At 39.1% G+C, this 26,155-nt stretch overlaps 1 protein-coding gene across 1 annotated transcript; it reads right to left on the bottom strand.

Moving 5' to 3' along the window:
* Positions 1 to 889: 889 nt before the first annotated feature.
* Positions 890 to 25,624, bottom strand: npdc1a (neural proliferation, differentiation and control, 1a). Its single transcript, XM_062434559.1, has 9 exons — positions 25,295 to 25,624; positions 13,755 to 13,904; positions 4,131 to 4,244; positions 3,700 to 3,909; positions 3,424 to 3,490; positions 2,570 to 2,660; positions 2,320 to 2,399; positions 2,080 to 2,179; positions 890 to 1,975 (listed from the first exon to the last, which is right to left on the bottom strand). The coding sequence occupies exons 1-9, from the start codon at positions 25,398 to 25,400 to the stop codon at positions 1,904 to 1,906; spliced, it is 990 nt and encodes a 329-aa protein (XP_062290543.1). The 5' UTR covers positions 25,401 to 25,624; the 3' UTR covers positions 890 to 1,903.
* Positions 25,625 to 26,155: the final 531 nt, after the last annotated feature.

The following is a 26,155-nucleotide window of genomic DNA, read 5'->3' as shown; positions in this document are numbered from 1 at the left end:
CTTTCTTAGCCCCTACCCCCAACACACACACACACACACACACACACACACACACACTTTCTGTGTATTTGTTTGTCTCCTGAAGGTAAAACAAGGTCAAACAGGATCACCAAGAAGCAAGTATAAAGTCTGTTGGAGCCAGAAGGGCAGCATCAAATGTGTCACACTGCGAAGTGGAAGGCGGACGTGTGAGGAGTTCAAATAGGAAATGATTTCAGTTTGTCTTGTCAGATGTATCTGTAAAGGCAACCTACAGTATTTCCCTTATTTTGTAGTTTAAAGTTCATAGTGTACTTTCTCCTTTCATGAATTTGTTTCAATTCTGAACAGTTTCACTCCAGAAATGTTGCGACTAGTGTTTGCCCCATTGCTTGAAGTCCTTGTATTTTTTTGAGTACTTGACCCTTGACTCTAACCTCTCTTTAATCCTTCAAAATCCTTTAATTTCCACTTTAGGTCTTTTTGAGGCCTGAAAAAATAATCTTATTCCACTTTCTCTGCTGTATCAGCTTGTTACAGATGATGAAAATGATAAATTATGTTTACACCAAATAGTAAAATATTCAAATCCGAGACTTTGTGTGTGTGTGTGTTTTTTTTAATGCCTGCACTATTTCATCAAATGGACATTTTGTAATGTCATGTGCATAATTTTATATACCTTTCCCCCGGGGAAAAAAAAATTGGGATCTCCACTAGGACTTAAAACACAAACCATTTACTTTGTTCGTTTCTCTCTTTGTTTTTCTCCATTTAATGCATTTAGCTCATGCTGATTTTCCATCTTGATTTTTACTCAATTCACATTTTATTAAATTCTTATTACTGAATCCATACCATGATGAGCACAAAAAGAGGATGCTGAACAAAGTCATTTTCACGTGTGGTAAAAACTTTTATTTCCAGTCCTTGGTCTGCATGTACAAATATCTATAAAAAGTGAACTCTTTCACTCTTTGTATGTACATTTTGCAGCACAAGATTAACTTGGGGCCGTCAAGAGGATGGAGGGGGGAGGGGGGTGATACACAATAGTCAAAAATACCACCTTCACATCCGCCAGTATCTGTCAGTCTGTCTTTCAAATTTCAATCAAGGGTGAAGTCACGTTTCTTGTACATTCCTCCTCCAGCAACAGGATGCATACATATAGGAGGCAGAACTGATCAAACCATTGCCATGATTCAAACACAGTACAGTCAAACCATGCAGACATCATCAAGTACTTCAATTTCATATATATATTCTATAATCTTAAAATCTTTCTGTGCAGCTTATATAACAAGAAATAAAATGAACAACAGCAACGGTAACATTTCCAATGATAAACCTTGTGTTGTGTTAGGGAAGGTTTTTTAGAGGTAATCAAAGGGATATGAATTTAAATAGTTCCTGGGTATCTGTTAGGAATGTGGTTTAGCAACTAGCTATGCATGACAAAACAAGGGACGGCACCTGTTTCTCAGCTTATGTATGTGTATTTGTGTCTGTGTGTCTGTGTGTGTGTGCGTGTGTATTGTATGTTGTATATATTTGTGTAACATTCTTTGGAAATAGCTGCAGAAATGAAGGAAAATAACAAAGATGGAGGAGAAAAATCTTAACTTGTGATATGTGTGTGATATTTAATCAGGAAAAAACAACTATATGAGAAAACAAAAGAAGAAGGACTCTTATGTTAAAAGACAGTAACCCTCAAAAACAGTGAAAGAAATAAATTAACAAGGAACCCAACATAAATATGTAGTATTAAAAGCCGCACTCGGGTAGAATTAGTGAAGGGCTTGAAAGAAAACAATCATGTTTTCATCACTTGCAGTGTTAGATCAAGTGGTTTATTCAAGAGGAATGGCTTGTGTGTGTGTGTGTATGGATGTATATGTGTGTTTTAAGTGTTCAGCATTCACTTTTGATTCCCCTGATAATGGATAGTTGAGTCATCAAACAGGGGGTTCTTCACCTCCATTTCTCCAGTCTGTCAAAGAGGGAATTAAATCAGATTTTCAGTCATAAAAAAAACTTCAGAAATGATAGTGTGCACATTTGTGTCTGCGTTTGCATGTGTGTGTTTCTACTCACCGGTGCAAGTCCGGGGCACTCGTATACTGTAAAATCTCCTCCCACTTCTTCCTCATCTGAGGTGACCTCAGTGTCAACGCCTTTTTGTTCAGGCTTGTGGCTACAGACAAAAAAAAATTAAAAAATCAATTTCCGGTAGAGAGGTAACAAGGTCAGAGGATGTGGTTGAGAATTCTACTTTAACTACAGAAAAAAAGATTGGAGTGACAGAGAAAGTAAAGAAATAGAAAAAAATCATACTTTCCCATTGAGAGCATCTGCTGTTTCTGGTGCTGATAGTGAAACATCTGAGCACTTTGGGCCAGAGTTTTATCTCCCATCTTGGGACAAAACAGATGAAAGGAAGTGTGGGTGACACATTCGAAAAGAGAAGCAACACTGCACAATGCAGTCGCAAATCTTGTGGGTTTTGCAAGAAGAGAAGTGAGAAATTGAAACAGGGCGAGTTCTAACAATAGCAGAAGAGTGAATAAAAGTGCATCGCTCTTACTGAGGTCCCATTAGCTGTGGTAGCAGGCGTGCTTGTCCCTCCGTAGGCTGGGTAGTCCACCTTCTGAGCTAGACGTGATTCTCTCTGCAGCCTGTGGGGGGCATCATGAATCTGAGTTTCCTGCAATATTGAGGGCTGCTTCCTGCTTCTGTGTTGTGCAATTTGCCTCAGTTTCCAGCACAAGGTTTCACTGGTTTACTAAATTCTTGCTGTAAGTCCTTAATCTACATCTAAATATTTACCTTTGCTTAAATTGCACATCTTCTCTTTACCACTTCTATAATCTTGAGGAACAGACCATTGCAAATTCAGCTTTGATTAGATTTAGTCACTGTTAGCCTTATTTGGTAATAACATTTTAATCAAATCAATTTAAATTCACTGAAATGAGTGCCTTCCTTATCCTTATCCTTAAAAAGCTGCTTTGTTAAACACGCTGATGAGCATTTGGCTGGCACTAAACAATGTGATCTACACTCCAATGTGAATATCATGATGCTAACTTACTTTTACAAGCTCTAAATGTTGCTTCATGAGATATGCAAGTCATTAAAAAAAGTAATGAGGAACCACTTTTGAAATACACTGTAAAGACTGTGTATGAATTTTTTTTTAAAGTGTATACTATTGAACTGGTCTTCTCTTTAAGTCTTCATTCATTTGTTTAAATCACTCAGTATTAATCATTGTCTGCTGTTTGTCATGGATCATTTTATACTAACTGGTCAGTCTTTTTGTGTGTGTTTATTTCATTATAATTCCATAAGAATATTATATATATATATAATATTAATATTATACTTTATTCTACATCAAACAGACAAAACTTCATCACTGTATTTGTTTAGACTTACTTGATAAAACAGACGCTAGCCAGGATCACTGCCACAGCACCCACCACGACACACACTGAGATCATGACTGAAAGTTGAATCAGACGAAAGAGTAAAAGACAGAAGGAACAGAGCGTGTTAAGAAATAAATAAGATGACTGCTCTGCTGAGACATTTATTATGGCTGCTAAATATATAAGCTAATTTGCACTTAATGAGCTGTCATAGTCATCCTGGGTTACTGATCCCCTTCCATTTTATTATCTTACTATGCTGAGGACATCAAATCATACTTACTGACAATAATGCTGTCATTCTTCCGTGCTGGCACAACTATAGGACCGAGTCGGCCCTTAACCGCTGTGGCCCTAGGCTGGGGGGTCGGTGTGTGAGGAAGAGTAGTAGTTGCACGGTGGGGGGCTTTAGTGGCGGTGTGCAGGCTTTTCTGTTTGTGTTTGGAGGAATCTGTCTTGCTTTTTTTAACATCTGTCTGGGAGTCGGCGGCAGCTGGAGAGAGTGAGTCAGACAAAAAAAAAAACAGCGACAGAATTATCATCAAAGACTAACATGAGGGGAAAAGCACAAGATCGGATGGTGGTGGTGAATGTCAAGAAAAATAAGTTGCTATACATGAGATTTAAAAAACACCTTCTAACTCAAAACAGGAAGTGATGTTTGTTACTTATATTGTAGTATGTCTGTCTTAAGACTGCTCTCAGGGTTCTTACCAGGATGTTTGACTTGCTTTTTTGGTTGTTTGATTTCTGTCAACGACTGTTTTTCGATGTAGGAGTGAAGGTAATCGATCTCTCCATCCAGGTCAGGATAGGTCGGATTTTTATCTAAAGGACACACAACATTAAAAGATAGTTCAAATTTACTGTTACACAAATCAAACTGGCTCTAAAATTCACAGCCGAAATACCAAAGGATTGGTACAAAGCACCTTAAATCATAGAAATAACATAAAAATCAGTCAGTAACACTTACAGTAACTATATATACAATTGGTTGTACCTGTTCAATCACAAACACAGTTACCAGGGCAACAGGCCTTTGCCTCAAGTAGCTGTTTAACCTACTGAATATGCGTGGCAATAATCTACATTCAGTTACATGGGAATCCTCAAACAGATTTTCTACAGCTGAAAAATGTACTTTTTAGGCTTTTTCATGTCTGTAGGTAATGTGTGACTATTGTTGTGTGTAACACTGGGAGATGCATATGTTTTAGACATGTATACATACTCGCTCCCATTCTTTACATATGTTTTTCAGAGTCTTGCCTCAGAAGTGACAGACAGGGAGTGTGTCCATGCGTGTTGTTTGTTTGAAGACTGGTAAAAAAAAAAGAGACAACACTAAACTGCTTTTTAACAGCCCTTTAGGCCAGACAGTTAGCCGCATTCCTGCAGTACAGCCGAGGTCTCCGGGGTGACGAGGAGGGCCGATAGTGTGTGTGTGGCCGGGGGAGGAAGCACAGCAGGGGGGGGGGGGGGGGGGGGTAGGAGCAATCAGCCAGACCATTGCCTCACTGGGTGTCAGTTTTCTACGTTCACAATCAAATATCTAACTAAAGTCATTTGTGATTAAAACTGTCAAGGCAGCAAATCATGAAAAAAGTAGTTGAAAACAAAAAAAGTAGAGAAAACCGCAAATGGTGCTTGACAGGAAAGCACATTTAGCAGATAATGTCATTACCCATTAAGCATCCTGGGCCACACAAGCACAGTTGATTTATATGATACTGATATTAAAAACAGTTTGACAAAAACATTACATTAGATTAATGATTACAGTGTCACTTTCCCTCCAGAAGGCCGGCCATCTGGCTGTGTTAATGTGTATGATATGACAAGCCAGCACTTTCACTGCCTGCTTTGTTATTTTCTTACCCCCCTCCACTAATGGCCATTTAGTGCACTCCATAGCAGGTGTCTGTGGAGGCGGGATGCACCATCTGTACTTTGCAGGTGGCTGAGAGCTCCAACAGTGCCCGGTCTGCTCACCAGCAGTGTGTGGTAATACAGGTTTGAATTTTAGAGGAGACTTTCAAAAGAGAAGGGAGACTTGATTTGAAATCTGCAGGGAAAAGGTTAAAAAAAAGTATTCATCTATTTATAGGAAAATCCTGGGGGGCTCACCTAGGCCAAAGCTGATAATTCACCCCCCCAAAAAAGTGACGACTGTGTGTATGTGTGTGGTTTGTCACACACTGACTAAGCACGCACACCTCTCCTAGTGTAAGAGAGTTTTGTCACTAGCTTGATAATGACCCATAACCTCTTGAGAGGCACCCAGGGGGCAGTTGGGTACTACAAACAAACACTAAACAGCTCAACAGGGATTGAGGGTCACACACATCTGTGCTGTCCTCTTTTCCCACTTAAAACCCATTCACATTTCTTCCTCCCCCCCTAACCACATACATGCGCACACACACAGTCTCCTCCTGCTTCCCTTTTCATTGTCCAGACACTCTGAATCCGACTGATTTCACAGTTTTTATTTCCTTCTTTTTTGCCTACATTTGAGTAACAATTACAAAATATTAGGGCTGGGCAATATATTGATATTATATTGATATCGTGATATGAGACAAGATATCGTCTTAGATTTTGGATATCGTATTATCGCGATATGTCACCAGAGTTGTCTTTTTCTGGTTTTAAATGCTGCATTACAGTAAAATATATGATTTTTGGAACTTAACAGACTGTTCTAGCTGTTCTGTTTTGTACCTTTTACCCATTTTGTCATTATATCCACATTACTGAAGATTATTTATCAAAAATTTCATAGTGTAAATATTTTCTGAAAGCACCAACAGCCATCTCTACAATATTGTTGGAATATCGATATCGAAGTATTTGGTCTAAAATATTGTGATATTTGATTTTGTCCATATCGCCCAGCCCTACAAAATATACCGTGATACCAGTATTACGGTATATTTTAAGAGAATACAGAAACTAAAGACTACACAACGGAAACATCAACTATGATTAATCTAAATGCTTTCCGATGAAACTTTGTGTCTTTGTATTACTAAGATTGAGTGTATTTTGCGGTATTGTGCACCTAGTCTTGGCCTAACAGTCATATGAACCATAATACCTGATTACCAAGACAAAGACAGCTAAGAGAAGGAGATCATATCAGTTTATGATCATATTATCAGGCACTAAATCATAAAACAGGACTATGATTGCTTTCATTATTGTGTTATTTAATGTAATGTAATACATTTACTGTGTCATTCAGGCTATAACATGTCCTGACAAAATCAAGAAAATCTCATATTTGATAAACTGGAATCTTCACCTAAGAAATTATTTACAGTCGATCAACTACCATGTATATTTTCTCATAGATATTGGTTGATATTCTGTTAATTTACTGGTAATTTAACTTCTCATAAAAGACTGTAAGCTGATATTTTAGTTATACAGCAGCAAGTTACTGACACTGAGTCCCTCCTCAGTGACACTATTAAAGTCTTATCTATGGATTAATGACTTATACTTGTGTGTCCTGCTGCCCTCTAGTGGACATGTTAATATGTTGTGTGAAGGAGGAAGAGAGTGACCGACTTTATGTAATGTGTCAGGAGACTGAATCTATTGAAGGTTTCGTTGTGGTCAGCCAGCATAAAGCAAAAAGGGCCCTGCAAGGTTTAAATCTGTCTCATTTATTTGCTCTTCTCAGTGTTTTGAGGAAAGGTCAACAGGATGGTTAAGCTAAAATGAAGGAACAAATAAAGGAGTGGAACACAGTTAATAAGTATTTTTTCCTATAAAGTCTATGGCTGGTAAGGTGGCTGGCTGTGAGTCACCTTCCTATCTGCTATAAAAAGTTAGTCTCAACAGACTGCAGAGTTTCGAGTCAATACAGGAAATCTACTGTATGTCCTAACCTTCAATAAACAGTCCCACCTGTCTTTCATCCAGTGTTTAAAAAATGACACACCAATGAAAAAATGCAATAAAAGCCAGAAAAAAGTCAGGGATGAAAATATACAAATACGTATTTCAGCATTTATTATTAAGAGTACCTTATGAAAGCAGAATATTTAAGAGAAAATAAGTTTTTAAAAAGTTTAAAGAAAGGAAAAGAAAAAAAAGAAAAAAAAGAAATGGAAAACTGTAAAAATATTTTATCACAAAAATTCTGCTATTTCAGTGTGAAGAAGCCTGACTAGAGTGGTTAGGAAACTGGTAGTTACCCGGTGTATAAATACAGAAAGTGGTCATCTTTCGAAACACACACATGGTGGGTATGTTAAGTAGCAAAGAAAGGCATTGATTGATTAAGAAATACATACACAGAAATAAACTTAGAAACAAAAACTAAACTTAATGCTTGCCTGTGTTTTACTTTAACCATAAATGTTGCTTGTAAGTGAACTGTAACCAAACATGAGGCATAATGGCTAAAAACAAACAATTAGCAAGCATGGTTAAATTAGTCAGCAATATGGTGATGATGGTCAAAATGGGAACAAATGGCGTGTTCTCACCCAAAACACTTCTGATATTTTGGTGCTCTGGGTGAATATTAGGCACACACAAAGTGTAAAAAGTCTCTAAAAAGGCTATGTTGAAGTTATTTGACTTATAAATTGTATGGGGTGGAATAGTGGTAGAAATGGCGAGATTGACATCAACAACCATGTATCATTCATCATATTGGTTAAATATTCACTCTATTACTGGAAGGTTGTAAACTTGGCATGTCATTGTAAGTTTGAATTGTTGTTTGACTATCCATCATTTTCTCAATCTATCATGTTACCAAACGGCCGCAGGATATGTGTTCATGTGCAGGTTATGCCTCTCCAGCAAGTGTCTGGTTGTCTGTTTTTATAGTTTGTGGGCTGCTGTATTGTATCTTTTCTATCATTTTAAATATATAAACATACATACACAAAAGAGGGGTGACAAATGGCATCTGATATTTAGTTATATGTGTCAATGTAAGAGAGAGAGAGAGAGAGAGAGAGAGAGAGAGCGAAAGAGGGAGAGAGAAAGAGAGAGAGAGAAAGAGCGAGAAAAAGAGAAAGAGAGCGAGAGAGAGAGAGCGAGAGAGAGAGAGAGAGAGAAAGAGAGCGAGAGAGCGAGAGAGCGAGAGAGAGAGAGAGAGAGAGAGAGAGAGAGAGAGAGAGAGAGAGAGAGAGAGAGAGAGAGAGAGACAGAGAGAGAGAGAGAGAGAGAGAGAGAGCAGCCAGGAAGAGACAGACTGTAAAATATCCAGCTAAATAGAGATGGCCCTGCCTTTAGCACATACAGTAACTGTACACTATTTAACTACATACCAAGGAATACACACCTCTCACACTGTTTGTCTGTTTTCGGAAAAAGGGCTTAGCTTCAAGGCATAGTCTGTTTACTAATGGGAGTGCACGCCTCCATGTCAAATACAAGCAGGTCCTACTTACAATAAAAAAGTGCTGCCTGCCCCATTTGTTCATCTGCTGTGCACTTTCATCCTCGCTGGACCGAGTGTATGACATATTTAGACAAAGTATACTAAGTGACTTCCACTGAATACAACAGCAGAATAACCTGCTGCAATGTTATGAGATCAACAAGTTCAAGGCCACAGATGTACAGTAGGATAATGTGAGCGCTGATAAAATAATTTCCACTGCAACACATTTAAAAAGGGAGTGTGATTTAGAGAAGAGGAAGTCAGAAAGAGGGATCAGTTTTATATTACAGTGAAAGATGCGGCATGAATGCAATGACTGGAATGGGAAGATAATACCACCCAAGGTGAGGATAAGAAGCATGTCATTATAGGAAAGAAAGAGCTGATGCAGAATAAACACTAAGGGCCTGATTTACTAAAGGTTTGCATGTATAAAAATGTGTGCAAACTTGACATCACCCACAAAAAATGTGCAAGCTGATCTACTAACGCAGCGCACTGAGGTTTGTGTCTTTCAAATGTGCAAGGTCCATTTAGTACGTTTGCCATAATGAATATGTAATATGGGGCATTTCAACCCCAGTGTGCAAAATACAGGGAGGAGAAAATGCAAATATGTTATTTAGCAAGCGCATTGTGATTTACCAAACCTGAAGGTAATTTTTCTGATGGAAACTGCGTGTATAAATAATACCTTTGAAGGGCAGGTATTAACCGGCTGTGCACTGGGCACAGATGACTTTTGTCACTGTAGAGACGAGGAGACGGAGGCGCAATGACAGAATACACACAGGACAGAGTTTTTCCACCTGTGTTAATAATTTTGGAGTGGAATATTTTCATGATCAAATTTCCTTTTGCGCTTGCAGCTTTCTGCTCGTCCAAACTCTCCATTCAGACACGCAAAACCTTCATTGAAATACTGCTGTCTCCACCCTGTTGCACCTGTTTTCATTTACGCAGTTATTCTTAGTAGATAACCCACAAAACACACGCAAAAGAAACGCGCAATCTATTGCACTATGCACGCAATTTAGTACCCTTTATTTGGGATCTTCAAATCAGGCCCTAAGAGTAAAACTGTATAGAGTTTCTTTGATAATAACATGGTTGATTTAATTGAAAAATAAGTTACAAAGCCATTAATTCTGTCCCACTACAGGTAAATGCACTCGTAGATGGAACCGTTTTTAAGTATAAGAGACACATTTGTGAATACTACTGTGATGCCACATATCTGACTGTGATTTTGAACAACGTGTAAGCCTGTAATGTATGAGTACTTGACTATTACAAAATGGGAAATGGACAAAAATTGTTTTCATCACCTACGACCCTTTAATAGATAGCCTTACTGAACAGCCAGCTGAGCCAGTGTAGAGGCCAAGCCATGGTCAGACTGGTCAGGGGGTGAAGCAGCCTTGTAGTAGTAGTAGTTATAGTAGCCTCACACACCACCATCAGAGAAAGCAACACAGGAGGGAAGTGACAAGAGAGAATCTGAGGTGACTGAGGACGAGGAGGATAATATCCTGGATCAACAGGACTGCTCGTCACTCTCCGTTATTGTCAGGACACTGTTGCATCCTGCTGTTCTCATACATACGTTGTCTCTGAGAAATCTGGGCCTCTACGCTGAACTGTGCATTTTTTCTAAGACAAATAATTTCTCATCATCTAAAGCTACTACCTCTCGCGGTACGACTGATGTTAGAAATTTAATTAAAGAACAAATGTGTATATTTTCTGAAGCAAACTGTGCTTACTGACAAAGTGAAGGTTTAGTCATGAGCTTGAGTGTGTGTCTGTGTGTGTGTGTGTGTGTGAGAGGCAGATACAGATACAGTGGAAAGAGAGAAAATAAACGGACACATACTATGGATGCAGATGCGTCATGTATTACAGTTTCAGTTTAGAAAAATGTCTTTTGTTCATGCTTCAGTAAGAACCCTAAAATCTGAAATAATCAGCCCTCATATTTCCACTGAGGTGAAAACAGAGTGACTACAGAGGAGATTCCAAATTACTAAGGCGGCATGTGAGAACAGTGATTTATCAGTTCATTTCAACAGTTTGTGTGGGTTTATGTATGTGAGCATGTGAGAATGTGAGTGTGAAAAAAGAGAGTCGGTCTCCCATGTGGATCACTGTGTTCTGTGGTCTCTTGAGGGTTTATGTAACCACTTTAGGGATTTAAGGCCTATGATGTACGGGAGCATCACATAACTTAAAGTCACAGTCTCCATACAGAGAAATACAGACTTAAAAATACAATTAAATGCATTATCCAATGTCAAAATAGTAATAACTGATTAGGCCTTATCATCATATGAATGCACTGCAAAAACAAACTCATTTTACATGATGTGACTTTTCTGTCCAATAAAATCCTCACACTCATGTCCTGCTCGTGTTGTCTTCTCTCTGTGGTGCTGCCGCCTTTAAAAAAAAAAAAAAATTCCAGCCAAGTTTGTACTGTGTCCTCTCCTGCAGCAGACCCATCTAAATTATTAATCCTGTAGAGGACACACATGCCCACAAAAAGACATAAATACACAGCCCTCCCCCCCTCCCACATACACACTTTTCCACATGCACAAACACACATTTATGCAGAGGCCAGCCAGTGCACTCAAAAGATAGACACAATGTTTCCATTTCTCGCTCTCTCTCTCATTCTATAGCGCTGTCTCAAAACACGTCGTGCATGCCAGCAAGTGTCTGTGAAAATCTGAAAAATACGATTTATTTTCGCAGTTTGGCTTTTTCATTAAGTGACATTAGATCCAGTGATGGAGATGAAGGGTGAGAGAGAGAGAGAGAGAGAGAGAGAGAGAGAGAGAGAGAGAGAGAGAGAGAGAGAGAGAGAGAGAGAGAGAGAGAGAGAGGAGAGAGAGAGAGAGAGAGAGAGAGAGAGAGAGGAGAGAGAGAGAGAGAGAGAGAGAGAGGAGAGAGAGAGAGAGAGAGAGATGCATGTCGTCTAAGTGATTAAAGCTGCCAGAGTGAGGGGGCGGTGCATGTGTGTTGCAGGCACAGCAGGGGCGGATTAAAAAAACAGATGATCAGGCTGCACCATAGTTGTCAGAGATATAGAGGGGAGAAGCGAGTGACAGCGATGACCACAACAAGGATGTAGAGAGAGGGGAGCTGGACGTGAAAAGAGAGAATTGGAGGAAAGGGGGTGGGTATTTAGATCAAGCTAAGATTGATTGGGGTGGAAGAGGAGGAGAGGGCAGAATCAATAGGCAATTGAGAGAAAGAGGTGGTGTGGAAGAGAGATGTGGGCAACTGAGGAGAAAAGAGGCAGTGACAAAGAACTAATGTGGAGTGAAAATATAAAGAAAAACAGAGAGAGAATATGAGTCAGTCACTACATTTACATGTAGTTGAATAATCTGATTATAACCAAAGTGAAGCAATTGTTGTAACTGTCATTTAAACCACGAGCAGGTTATCTGACTGCAACTGAGCGTACAATAAGAATAGGCACAGCAGTGGAAATCATTTCAGGTTTTTCCTCCATGAAAAAGTCAGAGATGTTGTATTTTATAAATATATAAGAAACATCTCAATAATCCAGCCTAAAGCAAAGGCGTTCTCCAATCCATTCTCCCTCTCTGGTTGTGTGCTACTATTAGATGTTAGCTTGCAGGATACCAGACTTCCTTCCAGCTGACTTGCACTAATGAAGCTTTTACCTTAATCTAGTTTATTCACAGTAATCAAGTTATTTGATGTGCATATGAAGGCATTGGATGAGTTAGTGTGTCAGTGTGAGTATAAGTTATCATGAGAGTTATAAAAGGGTTTGGTCATCTCTGTCCACTGTTTTTTTTCTGTACTGAATGAATAAGTAGTTTTATTTTCATGTCTGGTCACTCGGTCACATGATACACTCATGGAACTATTCAGTAACAATTATTTTTATCTATTAGAGATAGATGTGATATATCATATTTTTCTGCTATTCTGTGCTTTGGAAATATATTCAGATAACGCAAAGACTTTGTTAAAAGTGCGTTCAATTAAATATAGACACTAAATCATGGCTTAAAGGACAGTAGAGGATAAAATGAATTCCAATTTCAACCTCATTCAGCTCACAATATTCACAGATCGTCTTATCTTCATCTACTCCTCTATATGTTCCAATTTCAATACATAGTGGCAATAATTCGCGTCTTATCCGTGCACAGGTGATCTCTTACTTAAATTGATATACACATTTAAAATCTATCTTAGCTAAATAATACGATCTAAATTCAGGTTTTGCCAGATTTTTTCTGCCAATTTATGTCTACATTTACATCTGACTTGCTGTTTGAACTCTTCCACCTCTACAAAATCATTTTCATCAAAAACTCACCAAGTAATAAATAAAATATTCCAGCTGTCCATTCGCCTCTTATGGCTGCAAGTAAGAATTATTTTCATTATTGATTTATCTGTTGATTATTTTGAATAATGACTTGATTAATCGATTCGTCGTTTGATCTATACAATGTCAGAAAATGCCCTAAAGCCCAAGATGCAACCTGAAATGTTTTGTTTTGTCCTTAACATCAATCCACAACCCCAAGACGTTCAGTTTGATATCAGAGAAAACTAAAAAAATACCAGAAAAAAAACAAATTTAAAAAGCTGGAATCAAAGATTTCTTGCTTTTTTTTTTTTTTCTTCTTAAAAATGGAATCAAAAACAATTATTGACTAATCAATTAATTGAGTAATCAATGCAACTCTATCGCCTCCAATAGAAAAATCCCAATTAAAGGTCTGGCAAGAAACTCTATTGGTTGCTAAACAGAGTGGAGCGGTGTGTGTGTGTGTGTGTGTGTGTGTGTGTGTGTGTGTGTGTGTGTGTGTGTGTGTGTGTGTGTATGTGTGTGTGTGTGTGTGTGTGTGTGATCTTTCTCTTCATACCATGCTGACGGTGCCTCTTCTTCGCCACACAGCTTCCTTCCTCGTCCTCCTCCAATGGTCTGAGGCAGGGGCCGCAGTGGGAGGAGCCAGGCTTGCAAAACTGGCGTCCCTCTTTGGCACAGTCTATATGATGAGGGCAATGCCTGCCAGCTGAGTGAAAGAGAGTGACAACACCAGTTTCATTAGTATCCCGACCACACTGCTGTAATGCAGAAATTACGCAATCAACGAGGAATTTTTCTGTGGAGTGAAGTACTATGAAAATGTTCCCAATAAGAGTTGCTTCAACTTTAAAATGGACACTCACTCACTAGCGGATGTGGCAGCTCTTCCGCTCCATTCAGACATAAAATATTACAGAGCGTCTGCTGATGTCAGCGTTACATCACAGCTTCAGTTTTTAATAACAGATCTTAACCTTTTCATAGTTTCCATTTGGGTGAGATTTACCAGATAATACAGATATGTTTAACTGTAAGTAAAGTACATTTCGAACCATTTTCTGCATTTCACAATGTAGTGTGACCCACCTGCTTTGCAATCCAAGGTAGTTTAAACCAATGTAAAGAGTGATCAACAGCTGCTCTCACAGATCTACCCGCAATCAGTTTAGATTATCACTTGACCTGATTACTGCCAGTTTGATAAAAAGCTGAACCCAAACACTGTATTTAGACACACACATACAGGTTGAGAGACACACAAAGGGAGAAGTGGGTTACGCAGCAGGTGTGTTTGGAGGCAGAGTGCAGATAATGAGACCAGTAGTGCTGCACAGAGGGGCAGCTAAAGGTGAACAGCACAGCAGGTGCTGATGCTAGCATAACAGACAGAAGGTGATATAAGGTGGGGAGAGGGTGGATGAATCCAGGACATTTGTGGTATAATGGGTCTCAAAGGTTAGGGTTGTTGGTGTGTCTTGGTGAGAAATCAATTCCATGAAAACCCCCAATTGTAAAAAAAAAAAAAAAAAAAAAATGAGAAGAGAGATAAAACGGTTTGAGCTTGGTGGTGCAGACATTTGCAGCAGATGTATGTGATAAATTATTAAAGGATTTAAGAGTGTTAATACTTTAAGTATTTAAATGATCCACAGAAATCCTCAGACAAGCCTACTGTATTAAACTTTCTCCTTTCGTAATGTGATTTTTCCCACCCCAATCTGTACATGAGAGGAGAGAATTACACATGAAGGAAATCACTGTAGGAGAATGACCTCCATGGCAACAAGGCCAGAGAGGGAACGCTGGTGAGATGAAGAGCACATAGAAGAGAGGCAGAGGACTGGTGCTTGGGAGAGATGGTAATGTAAATTTCAAACCTTCAACAACACAGCAATAGATAGCAAATCATAAACCAACATATGAACATTACAACATCCAAAAACACACACATATTTTGACACGTCAACGCAGTTACACCAAAGGTACACACACATGTCCACATCTTGTGTCAATCATTGGCCTGAAGCCTCAGGGAGCCAGCGGCAGAGTGACGCATGTGTAATCTTTGAGTTGTTTTGTTATTCTTTCGGTTTTTCAGACAGAGAAATAAAAAAGCAGAAACAAACACACCCAGGAGGAAGCAGAGAGAGCTCAAGGAGGATGGTGATGGGAGAACACGAGCATCTCTAACTTTTGAGATGCCACAAGTACAACAGCAAGTGTTTTACTCGTGTCGTGAATTCAATGGTCGCAAAACTAACATGCAGGTAGACACCTCCCTATTAACATTAGCTGTTCCCACGCTCGGTCTCTTTCTGTTCCCACGACCTAGCAACAGTTCTGTCACCTCTACGTTTAATTGCTGTTTCAACCGTTCTGCCTCAATGCCATGTTATTCCACAGCACTGCGAGTGTAACGTGCTAATGTGCCCAACCCCCTCATTCTCGATTATGTCGAAGGTTATTTTCTCTCGATTATTTTCTCTCCTCTTCCTCCCTCAATTGTCGTGGCGCCTACTTTTACCCGCCACGTGCTTTTCTTCCTTTTCTATTCCCAGCAGATATGAAACCTTTGTTTGGACTTGTCACATATTCTTATTGATTTCCTTCAACCCCATGCCCTTTACAGACAAAAGTATCACTAGAAATAGATTGCTCTGTCCTTGAGGTATTTAGTAGTGTGAGCGAGTGGAGAGATTCGAGATAGATACTTGGGCACTTGTCGGTATGTGTGTGTGTGTGTGTGTGTGTGTGTGTGTGTGTGTGTGTGTGTGTGTGTGTGTGTGTGTGTGTGTGTGTGTGTGTGTGTGTGTGTGTGTGTGTGTGTGTCTGTGTGTGACAAAGCTAGACTCCATACACAAAACACTGACCAGGTATGTTTGATTATTACACCCACGCACACAGATACTGTATATGCAGACTCTACTTATTTGCAGTAGACTGAGACAGGATAAACATTTGTTTGTTTATCAGTTCAAGCACTACGTCAGTCTGAAAGATTTTAATACCAATAAAGCTTCTCTTTGTATTATTGATTTTATTTGAATTTTGTGTTGAAAGGTGCACAGCTGTGATTGATGGCCTAAATACTACGGGTGAGAAAGCAATGATATCAGTATATCATCTCAGTCAGGGGAAGCGCAAGAGCCAATAATCAAGGCTTCCTTTAACAACTCCACACCAAGCCAAGGCTTAAGTCACATGACTCTGCTAGTATCTTCTGAAACATGCTGCCCTGTCTCCTTCCCTCCTTTCATTAGCTGCCATCATTGATCCGGTAACTGATCAGGGGAAGACTGTCCTCATGTCATGGATCAAGCCACCCATTCCTGTCTCAACTTCTTTCTGCATTGTGAGGATTAGCCAATGTCAAATATATTTGTCAGATATCTGCTTGAGTGTTTGTACTATCTGTTAGGTTAGGGAATCACATGTACTTATCGGTGATACATCACATAACTAAAGAGGAGAAACAGACTTTTTAGCCATGCTGATGGCGAACAGATCAGTCCAACACTTTTATCCAGACTGAATTTTGATACAGAAATCCATTGTATCCAAAGGATGAATATTAATGCCTTTGGTGATCCTCTGACTTTTCACCTGAAGCTATTATCAGGTCAAACCATTAATCTGCCCAAAACTTTGGGTGATGGCCAAATACCTACAAAGCTCTTGACATTCCCATGATTCACCATCTCAGCTGTACTTGGTGTTCAGTGCTGATGAACAACAGTTTGTCATTGTGAGCATGTTGATTTAGCATTTAGCTCAAGGCACCGCAGTGCAGTACAGCCTCACCGGGCTTCTAGCATGGCCAGACCCTTAAGTCTTGTTTAAACAAAACTGTGCAGAAACACTTTCACCTCTTTTTTGTCAATGTACTGAGCCCAAAACTTGTAGGAAAGCAGAAATCAATCATCATGAGGCGCTTTTGGTTGTACAGAAATAAACTTTTTTTTTTTTTTTTTTTAAACATTCACACAACAATATGTTCAGAAGTGCTATCATCTAAATGTCCGGAAGCCTAATCAGAACAAATCTAGAGTGAAACACAATAGAAAACATTGAGATATTGGTGTAAATGCCGTGAAAATGCTTTGCTGGAGACCGTATCTCAGTGTATTGCTGAATCATTAACTATGTTTGTCCAGACTGTATGTCATCATGCACCAAAAAAACCCATTTTAAATGAACCTTTCATGACACATGAATTAATCACTGGTGTCTAGGGAACATGCATTTAATTCTGGTTATGAATGGGATAAATCAGACTGCTCTATTGTTTAAAATCCACCCTTTTTTATTATAATGCAGTTGGAGCCTCAGCATCACTGGTCAGCACTTCATCAGCTATTTATCACATGGAAAATTAATGTGCTGGAACCTATTGCAGTCACATGAATGCAGATAATTATTTTTTCCCACACACACACACACACACAAACACAGACAGACACACACACCGAGAAAAAAACAGGTGCTTCGTTATGGATGTGTTTGGCAACGAGGAAACCGTGAGAAAAACAGGGCGAGGAAAAAGCAAAGTGGGCGTGAAAATCTGGAAAGGGCATCAAAAACTGCATTCATTACCATTCATCAGCAGTTGTCATGAAAAAATGTGCTTATGATTTCATTGTGCTTTTTGTGTTAAAGTAGTTAAAAAGAACAAATTGACTTAATCATTATTATTTTACTAAACTCATGCTTACATAACTCAGCACTTTTTTTCTAAGCAGAGATGAACCAATGAAGATGCTCGTCACGATAATCATATGACAAAATTGCTCAAATCTATTATTGGCATAATAAAGGCGCCACAGTGACAGAAGTGAATGTCAAGTCACCATAGGAGGTGGCCTTGCATCAGCGTTCCTCCCACACGGTGCTGTCGTGCATTACAGAGCTCAATCAAGGAGACGGGGGAAGAAAATACAAAACGAGAGAGAGACGAGGAGATAGAGAAGTGGGGGAAAAAAGCAGAGAAATTGCTGCAGTACATCGGGTCGTTTGGCATCAGTGAAGACAGGGGATGTGAGAAAAAACATTATGTTACTCAGAGACTTAGGCCACATTTCACACCAAATCCGGCAATGCAGGGGGACCGCATGGGGTTCAGGAAAAAAAATACAGCAGCCATCCAGCAAGAAGCTGAACCAGAATCAACTTTTACCGACATGCAACCCTACATCACACTACAGAGATCAGACACCAAAAGGAAGAAGAACCTTATTTACTTGTTCCCAACTCATTTTAAAAAATAAAAAGGGAAAAAGAGAGAGCGAGTGCATGGGCGAGAGAGCAGTGGTGGTCAAGTGAGCTAGAGAGTATATGAAGAGAGCGAGCAGCAGTGGCAAAAACAAAACAAGCACATTTGAGAAATAAAACTTTATTTTCTGATTGTTTGACAGTGATTATGTTCTAAAGCACAAATAAGCACGCCCACACCTCCGCACAACCCTGCAGGACGGTGCTGCATTGCCGGATTTGGTGTGAACGCAGCCTTAAAGAAGTCTTTGGAACGAGTGAAAATCGACTTTTCGAACCATCTGCTGCTGCTGTGTGCTCAGCAGCGGCTCTGCCAGGAAGAACAGAGAGGCAAACAGAGGCATTCTCACACCGCCTGGCCCACACTCTCAGACACACACAGGCACACACACAAATACACAGTAACAAGCATGCGCACACTCTCATGTCAGCGTTAACTTGTGTTCCTTCAAGCTGTTTGACGGATACAACAAATGTTACCTAATCTGTAATTATGAGTGTGCGTGTGTGTGTGTGTGTGCGTGTGTGTGTGTGTGTTAGAGAAACACAGAGAGAGCTGGAGAGAGATTTAAAGAGGAAGCAGGAAAAAGAGGGCCAAGAGGGTCGTACACTCCCATTGTGTGCATTTCCTGACCCTCTGATAGCAGACAGGAAGTGAGCCTAATCAGATGGAAACATTTGAGAGCTCTGCTGAGCAGTCTCTTCACTTGACATATAAACACAGTTCACATGGATAAAGTGCATGTATGTGGAAACTCATGTGACTTACGTATGTGCCTTTTTGTGTAACCATGGCAAAAACAAATACCAAACAGCCTGTTTCTAATGTTTTGTCTTCCTTAGCATCAGCTGGGAGAAGCACTGCTGCTCTATGATGAGTTAAGTTTGGGTGATATGATGATGTGTTTTATAAACCCTGAGAATAAATAACATTTGTCTTTGTCAGAGATTTTGCCTTAGGATTTTTGTGTCTTTATTTTTCAAATACTTAATTAACCAGATGAGCCAAAAACAATTAATCTCAATTAGTTTTCCAGAAAATACATAATATCACAATATATATCGAAACTAAATACACAAGAAAACAGAGGATATTAGGGCTGCAACTAACAATTATTTTCATTAGCAATTCATCTGTCAATTATTTTCTCAATGAATCAACTCCTTGTTTTGTCTATAAAATGTCAGAAAGTGGTGAAACATGTCCATGACTGTTCCCAAAAGATAAAGTACTCCATTTTTTTCTTTTGTCCGATCCAACATTCCACAACCCAAAGATATTCTGTTAACTACAGAACAGTAAAGAAACCTGAACATGTTAACATTTGATAGGCTGGAGCAGGGGAATTTAGACTTTTTTTTTCTTAAAGAATGAGTTAAGATGATTAATCAGGTATCAAAATAATTGGTGCTTAATTTATTAATTGGCAACTAATGAATCTATTGACTAATCGTTGCAGCTCTAGAGGATTTGGAGGATGTTATCTATATTGTGACTTCATGAAAATGACATAACCCTGGACAGCAAGGCATACTGGGTAATGTAGGCCCTGTGCTCTCCATGCCAAACAGTGACAGTAAGTTGAAATAGAAAACATGCGATACTGAGGGTGGAAAAAAACTGTCCCTGAAGAAAGACAGACGTGAAGAAATGATCTTAAGATTGACATTGAAAAACATCGTAATGCAGAAAACATCCAAATAAAATAAAATAATAAGATTGTGAGATTGTAATTTTGTAATGCAATGGAAATTTACTTTTTCAGCCTAGGGTTTTTTTTTCAATGACACAATTTAACTGTCACTGTTGTAGCCCCATAAAAGCAGCAAGGAGTGTAAATAATGTGTTAAAAGACTGAACTAATGACTGATGATGTTTGTGTGATAATAAAATGAATGAAAAGTATAACAGATTGTGAGCATTAAGAAAAGAAAAATGAAGTTACCTAAGCAAACAACAGCACAGAATAACAACAATGAACACAACATGGATTAACATTAATTTAAAGTAACAGACAAAAGAGACAATGAGGCTAAACGCTGACAAATGGAAGCAAAGCTCAGGTTTTTTAAGTCAACTGACACATTACTGTCACAGAGAAAATTGCTAAGTCAGCCACCTTCAAACCTCTCAGTCTTTAACAACGTAGGCTGCCACTTCAACCCAGATTGCTTCAATTCTAAGAAAACCGCATCAAAAAAACCCTGATCTGAAATTAAATACTGACTAAATGCATGGAAACTGTCTGCTGTATCAGTTTCAAGATCCTGTGTAAATGTAGGTGTTGGTTTCTCACGATAATCTGACGCGGTGACTCGTACGTTTAAAGATTTTTGCACGCTTGGTGGAAAATGGGGCATGACTTTGCACCTGTTTGACACACATGCACACACATGCACGCACAGGCACACACACACACACACACACACACACACACACACACACACACACACACACACTTTAATGCTGAGGCAGGAAAGCGACAGACAGATAAAGGTGAAAAGGAAGTGAATTTTTTAAAAAGCCAAATAATTTCCTCTTCAATGGAATGTGAGTTCTTAGATGAGCGAGGTGACTTTTGTTCCTCGTTTGACTGACTCTTGAGGTGCTAGCGTGTCTCTTCTGCCCCGTCTGTCATTTGTCTCTTATGTCGCAGTTACTGTCTGCCATGTCAGACAATGACGAGTCAGACCCATCACGCATGTGGTAATTACTGTGTCATTATCATTAGAGCGGAGCAGGGCAGCACACCCCAGCAGCAAACAGAAAAAAAGGTTAAAGGTATTTATACCAAAGCAGCATATAGGTGGCAAATAAAAGCTTCTTGATTAATTCTATTTCTTTTTCTTTTTCATGGTCATCCTGTTTGTTTTCTTCTGGCTGGTTCAGCATTTAATCTGTGATGCAGCAATTACATTTTCTTGAAAGCCTGATAGGATTATGGAGTATTTCTTAAACTACACTTAATAATGGAAAATACTGCCACAAATTGATTGGGTTACTTTGGTTGATAACTGACTTAAAATATTTTATTAGCTTTTTTCTAAATCACGTTACTAAAAGTATCTGGTGTGGTATCTAATACAGACAGATTTCTGGGTATGTGCGTCAGCACTGATAAGCATGTTTCTGATACTATCGAGGCTTCTTAAGCAATCTTCAATCAGTTAAACCCATTCTTGATGGAGATTTGGCTACACACAGTTACAGTCCTGTAAATGCAAAACCACAGACATAGTATATTGGCTGATTGCTAAGTTGTCATTGTTAATCACAAAACTGGCTAATTTGACATTTAAGGTAGTAAAACTGAGCGAGCTACCCTTTAAAATCTTACTCCAGAGAAAAAACAAACAGCTGAGACGGTGCTGACTGGGGTTGGACCAAATGTCTGTTAAGTGCTCTGTAAGTTGATTAATTGTGGGGCCTCTCATTTCCTGCAGAGGTCTGGTTGTGAACATTACGCTCTCAAAATAAGAAGCCACAGGTCAAGCATAGAAAGGACAAGAGAGAGAGAGAGAGCTTGTGAACACTGGTAATGTCAAACTCCCTCAAAGACCACACAAGCTCTATAACAGTTCCATTTGAAACCAAGATTAATTGTAAGTGTATTTTTTTCTAAATAACTTCCAGGAAACAATGAGTTCACACACAATATATCAGAAATAAAACAATAAATTGTAAAAATAAATAAATGAAATGGAATGGATGTCATTTTCCTGCATCATGTGTATTAATTTAATTTGGGTAATGAGGATTATTTGTGGCAGCATCTACAGAAAGTACTTACAGCACCTGTTTTACTTCACATTAACAGTATCATCATACAGTTTCAGGAAAAAAATCCCCTTTAAAGACTTTAAATATTCCACTCTCTGGTTCCTCATTCCAAGCAACTCATCACTTCTTATGTTTCCTGTTCTTCAGCCCACAGAGATGTTACGAGATTCCATTAAAACCTTTTTAAAAGTAGTATTTCTATTGACAAGTGTGTACAGAGTTCAAACCCACTTCAATCTGACAACTTTCATGAGTTTAAAGACTAGATTTGCTCTTGAGCCCAGGGGGAAAATAAAAATGTCACTTAAATCATACACCGCCTTTTAATTGCATACAAACATTTGCAAGCCATACATCAGTCCTATGAGGATACAAATCATTACATGTGAGCCCAGTCATCGACTCGGTGGTCTCTATTTTCCTCGGCAGCATTGATGTGTTGTTCCACCTGACTGTTGACGGCTCTCAATTCCCACTACAAAGCAGATGACTAATTCTGCTGCAGGGTATAAAAGGTGATTGAAAAAAACCATCAGGCCAGTGGCTGCGTGTGTCTGTGACGGAGACACAGTGTGACACTGAAGATATGAATCGTTAATGCTTAAGCCTTTTAGAGGAAAAGGCCAGAGGCAGTAGCTCGCTGAATAATAATCACACCAATTCTATGTGGGTTTGGTGAATGACAATCCTGGCATTTAAACGTGGCAGCACAACAATGATCAGGCTCAATTAGAATATTGAGAAGTGAAGGTGATGTTTGCGCAGCGAAAGCTAAAATTAGAACAGCAACAACATGCGAATAATTTCATCTGTGAAAAAAAAGTGACTTTTCTGCTGCTGTTAATTCAATGCACCCCACTGAGTCTGAATTACACAACAAAGTCTGCATGTTTAGGTAATTAATGTTGTATCTTAGCCAGCCCAGCACACTTGACATGGTTTATGTAACCAATTGGGTTTATGGAGATTTTGGATAAGCTCCATCCCAAGAACCCAATGTTCTGTAAAAGCTTTCTAGTGTATTTACACACGATGTGTCGATGTTTGCTGAATCAACCACCTGATTGCTATGCACTTCATGGTGTTGTCACACTGCATTAAAAAATCATGCTCAAACTAGACTGGCTGCAATACTGGTTTTTGAGGTTGTGTAGACTCTTCCAGTACATTTAATAATCTTTTTTCCTGTTTCCTTCAGAAGTGCAGTGGACATGATATGATATGATATGACTCCAATGACAATCTCAGTCACATTACACAATGTGCTGTCATCACTGGTCTCACCTTGTAGTGAGAAACAGTATTATTTTTCCTTGTCTTGTTATTTCAACACAACACACACACAAACAATAGCCTGCATACTGGCACAATGTAAAAAGCTGTTATGAACAAGCTGCGTTCAAATGTAACAGGTGTCCAGGAATGTCACGTATCGCATGAGCAAACCGCAATGACACCAAACATATTATTCTTTTCTGGTCATGTAAAACAGGAATGACACTTAGTGACAGGGGGCGGAAAAAATCCTACATTTGTCTTTTTCAGCATTTGAGGGAGTAAATTGTCACATTTCCAATGAGATGGAAAGTTACCAGACTTTTCAAATGTTCCCTACAGAGGAAAAAACAACAGCACAAATTGCGTCACTAACTCTCCATCGTTTTTATTGTGCACAAGCCAAATGAACACCATTTTCATTTCATGATAAGACGTCAGTGGGTTGGAGTCATCCACTATACAACTGTGTGTGGATGTATTTGTGTTTGGGCAAAAAAAATTAAGATCTATATATTCTACAAATTTGTGCCAAGGGAAAGGCAGTAAATGTTCAGTGGGAGGGCAGAATGTGTGTGTGTGTGTCCCTCAGATGAAAGATAAAGATTACATGTGAGCCTCCAACTGTTGTGTCTCCCACAGGGTTGCTGTGTTAAAAGCTGAGAGGCAGATTATCTCCTCAGTGCCCAGCACACATCTGCAGCTACAATCACTGACACACACACATTGAAAGGCATAAAACTGCACTCAGAATTATATGGGACATTTCCATTTTTAACTTCTTCAACAATACAAAGAAGCAAAACTGTTCAAACCAGTTTCCTGTTATCAGATTACCCGGTGACTCAAAAGATAAAAAGATAAATCAGTCATATCCCAAATAAATAAATGCAAATGATGTAGTTTATTGTGGTTCATTTACATTTACAACATTACAAACAATGGCTTGTTTCGCTGCTTTGGCAATTATTAACAACCAAATTATTTGGATTTAGTTGCTGCTGCTGTTTAGATTAACTAAGCAGTAACTATCACTAAACTCAGTAAGATTACTGTGACTACTTTGCCATTATTTTTAATTAAACTTACCGATCAACTCAGTTAATATTTATTTGTTGCCCCAGGGCTCTTTTGTAAAAGAGATTTTAATATCTCAATGGGACTACGCCTGGTTAAATAAAGGATAAATACAAATTAAAAATACATTTATCAAACAGAGATCAGTTCATTAATAATGGAAAAGTCACCTGGTATCACTTTTTTTTTTATTCCTCTTCTTTTCCACACTGATATGTCATTGTGTGTGGCTCAACTTTAGCTAACACGGGTTTGGATAGTTACATGTTTAAATGAAATAATAATCTGTTGGCTTTTTTAAAGGAGTCAATACAAGGAAATGAATTATTTAGCCACACAAGGAAGGGAATGTGCATTTTTGTCTTTCACTCTGTCAAAGTACACCTAGCTACTTGTTTAACCTGTCCAAAACGGCCATCTGAACTCATGTGATGCCCCATACTAACAACAAGCTACTTAGGTAGCAGCAAAACAGACACCATAGGAAACAATCAAAGTAAATAAAACACGCCCGCCTTTAATAAAATGCTCTATTTGCTGAGTTTGAAATGTCATATTTTGACAGAAAAAGCAGCTGCCTCGGCTGACAGACTGACAGACAACAAGCTTAACACTACCGAGGATAATTGGCTTGTCTGGTGGTGTTGGCTGTGTGTTTGTAATGTGTGAGTGCGGGTTGTTGTGGAGCTTTGTACCTGGGAGGCTAGCAGTAGCGGGGATGACACAGAGCAGGACCGCGGCCAGCAGCAGCAGCGAGGCCCGGCACTGAGGTCCGTCCCGTGGGCTGGAGAGCAGCAGCATCCTTGGGGTCTTCACGGGGGACGGACAACCGAAGACGGGGAGTTCCTTGTCATTCCCCCATCACTTTTATGTTTTTGTTTTTCTTTTTGTTTTTCCGAGAGCGAGTTTCAGCGCAAAGTACTCACGGCGATAAACTGAGCAGGTGGCACAGAGGACGCTGTCTGTCCACACACTGCGCACTGTAATCCGTGGCAGTGCTAAAGATAGCGGAGCTTCAGGCAGGGAAGGACTGTGTGGGTGTGTGTGTGTGTGTGTGTGTGTGTGTGTGTGTGTTTGACATGCTGCCTTTACGGTTTCCTCGGAAACTCCAAATAATAACACGCAGACTTGTCACACAGCAGACAGCTTGTGTTTTTCTACATTATTTTATTTATACGAAAAAACATTATTATTATTATTATTATTATTATTATTATTATGCATACAGTCAATGTCATGTGATTTAAACATTAAATACAGTAAATTTATAAAATAGTGTCCTTTGGGTACCTGTTTTTTTCCCACTGCAAAGAAAAAAATAAATAATCAGGATCCATTTTTAAAGAGCTTTCTGCTCCATCTCAAGGTCCTCTTACTTAAGCTGTTGCTCAGTTGTCATGGTGATAGCTCAGTTGTCATCTAAGCTTAGATGGAGTAAAAAATTAAAAATGATGCTAGAAAGATGAAGAAAAATATGATTATGATTACATACTAATTTTAACTTCAGTTTGTAATGTGTAATGTCCACCCTCACACCATGACAAATATGGAGCATC

This window comes from Scomber scombrus, chromosome 15, assembly GCF_963691925.1.
Source record: "Scomber scombrus chromosome 15, fScoSco1.1, whole genome shotgun sequence".
In the NCBI taxonomy this organism is placed as follows: domain Eukaryota; kingdom Metazoa; phylum Chordata; class Actinopteri; order Scombriformes; family Scombridae; genus Scomber; species Scomber scombrus.
The sequence above is the reverse complement of the archived record's forward strand: the minus strand, read 5'-3'. Positions and strand labels throughout refer to the sequence as shown.